The sequence below is a fragment of the Ailuropoda melanoleuca genome, unplaced genomic scaffold, assembly GCF_002007445.2.
Source record: "Ailuropoda melanoleuca isolate Jingjing unplaced genomic scaffold, ASM200744v2 unplaced-scaffold2469, whole genome shotgun sequence".
NCBI lineage: Eukaryota > Metazoa > Chordata > Mammalia > Carnivora > Ursidae > Ailuropoda > Ailuropoda melanoleuca.
The window spans coordinates 897-6,960 of NW_023194603.1; the positions used below are offsets into that span (position 1 = coordinate 897).

At 45.7% G+C, this 6,064-nt stretch overlaps 1 protein-coding gene across 1 annotated transcript; it reads left to right on the forward strand.

Annotated features, from left to right (window-relative positions):
• Positions 1 to 4,878: 4,878 nt before the first annotated feature.
• Positions 4,879 to 5,829, forward strand: LOC100464215 (olfactory receptor-like protein DTMT). The gene has a single exon (XM_002931284.3). It carries the CDS (start codon positions 4,879 to 4,881, stop codon positions 5,827 to 5,829), a length of 951 nt encoding a protein of 316 aa, XP_002931330.1.
• The last annotated feature ends 235 nt before the right edge of the window (positions 5,830 to 6,064 follow it).

A 6,064-nucleotide genomic window follows, 5' to 3' on the forward strand; every position in this document is an offset into this window, starting at 1 on the left:
TGTCCCCTGTGAGGGGGGATGGGGATGGGCTCCCTGTGAGCCGGTATTCCCGGGCTTTTGTTCTCTGGCAGCTTTCCCTGTCGGTTTGCTGTGCCTCTTCTGAGAGTCAGAGCAGCAGCAGATGAAATTCAGCCTCTGTCTCAGAACAGAGGGATCGCGGATCGTTCTCCACTGATGTTCTGGCCACTTTAACTCTGTTTCTGTTGGTGCTGCTCAACCCTGCAGCATCCCGGGCTGTGCGCCCCACACCCGGCGTCCCAGCCCTCACTTCCAGGGCCGGCACGTCTCTGTCCTTTGTGTTTCCAACCCCGCCAGCCGCCAGCCGCCAGCCGCCCCGTGCCGGCCCCTGGAGCTCCCCGTCTCAGTCTGGTGTCTCGCGGGTGCTGACCGTGAGTCCGCCTGCTCACCCGTGCAGGTGGCCCTCCAGCCGCCAGCTGCCAGCTGCTCCGCGCACGCTCCTGGAGCTCCCAGTCTCAGCCTTGATCCAGTGAGCACACCGGAGCTCCGGAGCTCCGTGAGATGCTTGGTGGTGCAACGCTCCCGGCTCACGGACTCAGTCTGCTGTTTCCAGAGTGCGGGTCCGCGGTCCGCCCGCTCCCCGGTGCAGGTGGCCCGCCAGCCACCCTGCGTGCGCACTCCTGGAGCTCGCGTTCTAAGTCTGCTGTCTCGCGGGTGCCATCTGCGAGTCCGCCTGCTCCCCCGTGCAGGTGGCCCGCCAACCGCCAGCCGTCCTGCGTGCGCTCCCGGAGCTCCCGTTCTTAGTCTGCTGTCTCAAGCGTGCGGGTCTGCGGTCTGTCCGCTCCCCCGTGCAGGTGGCTACCGCTTCCCGGCGCCCTGACATGGCGGCTCCCTCCCCCTTCTGTTTAGCTTCCGATATCTGTGCGCGGTTTCACGGCTCCCCACTTCGTACCTCGATACTCAGCGCTGGAGATGTTCATTTGTAGAGATCCAGATGTATCTTCCTGTGTCTCAGGCTGATTCCGTGGATGTTCCTGCTGGTCTGGTACCTATCCAGCTCAATTCAGGGGACCGGCTGAAAAAGGGGTCCCCTACTCCTCCGCCATCTTAACCTCCTCCCCCTAAATATTTATTTATTTCTTAAATGATCATTGCAGCAGGCACATTGCTTGATGCAACCCACTATATTCTACATGGATGGAGAGATTTGTTTATTTTATTTCCATAGAGACTCATGTCAAGAAATGTTAGTTTGGTTAAAACATTTAGTGGATGTTTATAGGTGACACATTCTTCTAATATATTCACTTTGAAACCCTGTTGCTACTACCTGGATTCAAGTAACCATTATCTCTAACCTGGGTTACTGAAATAGCCTTTTAATGATTTCTCTGCCTTCCTTATTTTAAATGCTGGTGTGTTCTCCTTTAATCTAAATTACTGTCCTAAAAATGAAATTTGTACATGTAATTTCCCTTAAAACCATTTAGAGATGTTTTGCTGAGGATGAAGGTGGCCTTGGTAACACATCTTTCAAGATCTTGCCTGAGCAGTCCTCTGTCTGAGTCTCTCACTGCAGCCCTTGCCTTCTATCCCTCAACAACATATGATAGTCATGCCGAACTTCCTCAAATTTCCTGAGTGTCCCATGTTATCTTTAATTCTTAAATCTTTGCACATGTTATTTAGTTTGCTGAGAACACCATTTTCTTTCCATCTATCCTTTTTATCCAGTTGCCTCACAGATATTCAGGCTCCAATACACAATTGTCAAATGTGGCTGGGAGTGGCTAGGAAAGTAAGGAGGTAATGACTGCACTGTGTTAACAGACTGCAATTAGATTTTATCATTAAGTGACGAGTGGTGTGTGGAAATAAGTCACCGTTACCTTCCCTAAATGTAGCAGGGATAAATTATGGGACTAAATTATTGAATAAGCTGATCAACAAAGAACATATCTTTCCTGTTTTCAGGATGATATTTCTGAAGCAATAATTGAACTATCCAGAAAAATAGGTTATCACGGTTAAACACTTCAGAAGGCGAATACTTCAGGAGTGAAAATAGTGAAGTAAAAGAAGGAAGAAGTCTTCTGGACTGTGGTAACCAAGGCAGCATTCCTGGTGGGACTAGGGCATGAGCTGTTTCCTCTGTTGCCTGTCCCTCTACCTAAAGATGGCTAGTAATTAAGAAGTTCCTGCGTTAGACATCCTAGGGGATTCATCCCAGGGAGGTTTAGAATTTACTTTGTTTACTTTAATGTTTTTCCCCCTCAAGTCATAGGTTCCACTGGGACCCAGTGTCCCCCAGGCCCAGGAAGACAGAATGAGAGAAGTGAGAAGGGATGGTGTAGACTCTGGGATGGTGATGACTACAGAGTCTGAGTCTCCATGAGTTTATAATGAATAAAAGAGTGAAGGGTCCTGGGCAAAAGCCCTGAAGTCACCTTGAGACATACTTGGTAAGTTAGGCTGGAGGGTACATGCCTTAGGCTTCTTCTAACCTTAGCATTCAGGTTACTGAGGTTTTATGATGTGACTCTATGGGATTGTTCTTCAGGCAGTCTACATTAAAAAAAAAGCTCAACATTTTAGGTATAGCTTCATTAATGTCACCAGATTCAATATCTATTTAAAATAATATTCTTAAGTATTTCATAACAGAGTCCTTTATGTTTTACAAAAGGATTTCTCAAAAGAGATTTCAGTTTACAGTAGCTTTGGGAGGTAGGCAGGGACAAGTCAGTACTGGCATTTTAAAGCTGAAGCAGGTAAGATGTAGAGAAATGAAAGGAGTAGGTAAAGTTCATATAGCTCCTCAACGGCAGCATTTGTAAGTAATATATGACTGTTTTGGGCTTTTAATCAGGTATTTTTAAAAACATTTTTTAAAGATTTTATTTATTTATTTAACAGAGAGAGAGAGACAGCCAGTGAGAGAGGGAACACAGGGAGTGGGAGAGGAAGAAGCAGGCTCCCAGTGGAGGAGCCTGATGTGGGGCTCGATCCCAGAACCCTGGGATCACGTCCTGAGCCAAAGGCAGATGCTTAACGACTGAGCCACCCAGGCGCCCCAAATCAGGTATTTTATACAATAGATGGATCCCACTTGTTTCCCAGAAAAGGAAATTCCTGAGAAGTCAGAGATGGATCCTTCCCCCAGTAATACATATTAACAGATCTTTCTTGCCTTTGTCCAAGTATGAAAACACATGTATATGCCTGGTTTAAGCTCCAAGATCTTGGTGAGTGTCCTGCAGTGAGGGCACTCTTCTCTCTCTTCAGGGTTAAGAGATGTTTTTCTCATTTTGAAATGCTCTTGTTTTTTGTCAATCCTGACTCACACTGTGGGAAGGGTATCTGGAGGAGACCGGAAAGTAGATCCAAGAGATTGGAAGTTATCTTCATTCTTTTTGCTTTTCCATGATCTCTCAACTTCCACATCTGTCTAATTTCTTCCCACATCAATATTGATATTGTGTGGGGTAAATCTTAAGGAAAAAATGATGGCAGTGTTGTCTTGAGTAGATTAATGTAAGACATAGAGCAGGATACCTTAAGATGGGGTAATATGCTGACCCAGGGAGAGAAATTCTGGACAGTCTGCAGTGCTGTATCTGGATATCAGTACAACAGATTTAGGTAATGGAACTCAGATTTAGAAAGGTTCAGTGTCAGTGGATGATGGATGATTTCAACCTCCAAAATTTTTGGTGTCTGTTGAAACAAATAGGAAATCCTTTGGGTGGCATAAATTTTCTTTCCTTCTTCTCCTTCCTTCCTTCCTTCCTTCCTTCCTTCCTTCCTTCCTTCCTTCTCTGCACATTGTTCTAGATTTTAGGCTTCAGCAATGAACAAGATAGAACCTTTCCCTTTCCTTAACGTCTAGCAAAGAGCAAATAATCCCTATTAATGGTCTGGGTGAATTCCTAGGAGACAGGACGGAATGAGATACAGACAGCATGTGTCAGGTAATGGAAGACATGATGTGATACAGTGGGTGACAGCAGGATGCCTTTGAGAAAATCAGAAATAATTGGTATGCCTGAAGTGGAGAGAGGATTAGACATGAATTAATTGATCTGATGAAATAAAAGGGTTTTGTGGGTCATGTTAACCATTTTGGACTTTATGTTAATGGAAAGAGGAAACTCTTCAATTAGAATAGTGGCACAAGTGAGTTTGAGTTTTAAAAAGAACAATTCTGGATAATGTCAATGGGACAGAAGGGAGTGAAAGTAAATGTGGAGAGACCAGATTTGTTGTGATGGTTCAGGTGAGAAAAGTTGAGTGACCTGAATGATGGCTGTGGGATGGGTAGCAGGCCCTATATGAGAAGTGAGCAAAAAGGGAGACTGGTAACATACAGTAAATTCATGACTAGCGTGAAGAGAGGAAGGACTCAAGGATGGCTCTTAGTCTGGCTTGAGTACCTTGTGGGTGGTACTGCCAGTCACTGAGCTAGAGCTACTGGGAGTGGAGCACCTACAGGGCAAGGAAGACAAGAAACCAAATTTCAGAAAGATTGGTTTCAGAGTGACAGTGAGACACACAGGGAAGATGGTCATCAGAGAGCTGAATACCCACGTCTGTAGTTCAGACAAGCTATGTGGGCTGAATAAATACATTTGGGATTCACTGTCATATTTAGGGTAAGTATAGAAAGACAGTATTCTGAGGACCACCAATATTCAAATGATGACCGGGGAGGGGGAGCTCTCTAATGTGCTGTCATCTGATTTAGAGACCTGGATGTCTTTGGAGAATTTGATAGGGTAGTTTCAATAGAGCCAGCTGCCACCTGTGCCTAAATTCTCACTCATCCACCATTTGACAATAGGCTACATGCAATAGACATATATTTATTTCTTATACTTGGATTTTAAGGTCTGTTATTTTCTTCATAAATAGAGTCACAGAATGATAGAGAGGAACCAAAGCGTTGTCTCAGATTTCCTCCTTTTGGGTCTGCCCATCAAGCCAGAGCAGTGGAATCTGTTCTATGCCTTGTTCCTGGCCGTGTATGTTACCACCATCGTGGGGAACCTTCTCATCGTCATCCTCATTCGCCTGGACTCCCACCTCCACACACCCATGTATTTGTTACTCAGCAATTTATCCTTCTCCGACCTCTGCTTCTCCTCTGTCACAATGCCCAAATTGCTGCAGAATATGCAGAGCCGAGTCCCATCCATTTCCTATGCTGGCTGCCTGACCCAGATGTACTTCTTCCTGCTTTTTGGAGACCTGGAGAGCTTCCTCCTGGTGGCCATGGCCTATGACCGCTATGTGGCCATCTGCTTCCCCCTGCACTACACCACCATCATGAGCCCCAAGCTTTGTCTCTCCCTGGTGGCGCTTTCGTGGGTGCTGACCATGTTGCATGCTATGTTACACACTCTGCTCATGGCCAGATTGTGGTTCTGTGCAGACAACACAATCCCCCACTTTTTCTGTGATATGTCTGCTCTGCTGAAGCTGGCCTGCTCTGACACTCGAGTTAATGAGTTGGTGATATTTACCATGGGAGGTCTCATTCTTGTCATCCCATTCCTGCTCATCATCATGTCTTATGCACAGATTGTGTCCTCTATCCTCAAGGTCCCTTCTGCCAGGGGCATCCGCAAAGCTTTCTCCACCTGTGGCTCCCACCTGTCTGTGGTGTCGCTATTCTATGGGACAATTATTGGTCTCTACTTGTGCCCATCAACCAATAATTCTACTGTTAAGGAGACTGTCATGGCTATGATGTACACTGTGGTCACCCCCATGCTGAACCCCTTCATCTACAGCCTGAGGAACAGAGACATGAAGGGAGCCCTGGGAAGAGTCTTTTGGAAAAAGAAAGTATCTTTCTCTCTAAAATGGTAACAATTGAGATTTTTACATTATTTAATTCAGTGGGTATAGTAATGTTGATAATGGGGTATTACTCTAAATCAGTGGCTTTTTCCCTTTAATTTTAAAGCCATCAAACATTTTGTTCAAATAAAACCCCATGCTAAAGGCAAATATGAAACTGCGATGACCACTTAGCTGTTCTGAGGTAGAGTTGGGGGTAGGAAACCAGTCTGTTCTGAATCCTTATTTCCCTCTTGCCAGATGG

Coding starts and splice junctions, on each gene's coding strand:
- LOC100464215 (XM_002931284.3), top strand. CDS start 4,879: ATGATAGAGAGGAACCAAAGCGTTGTCTCAGATTTCCTCCTTTTGGGT.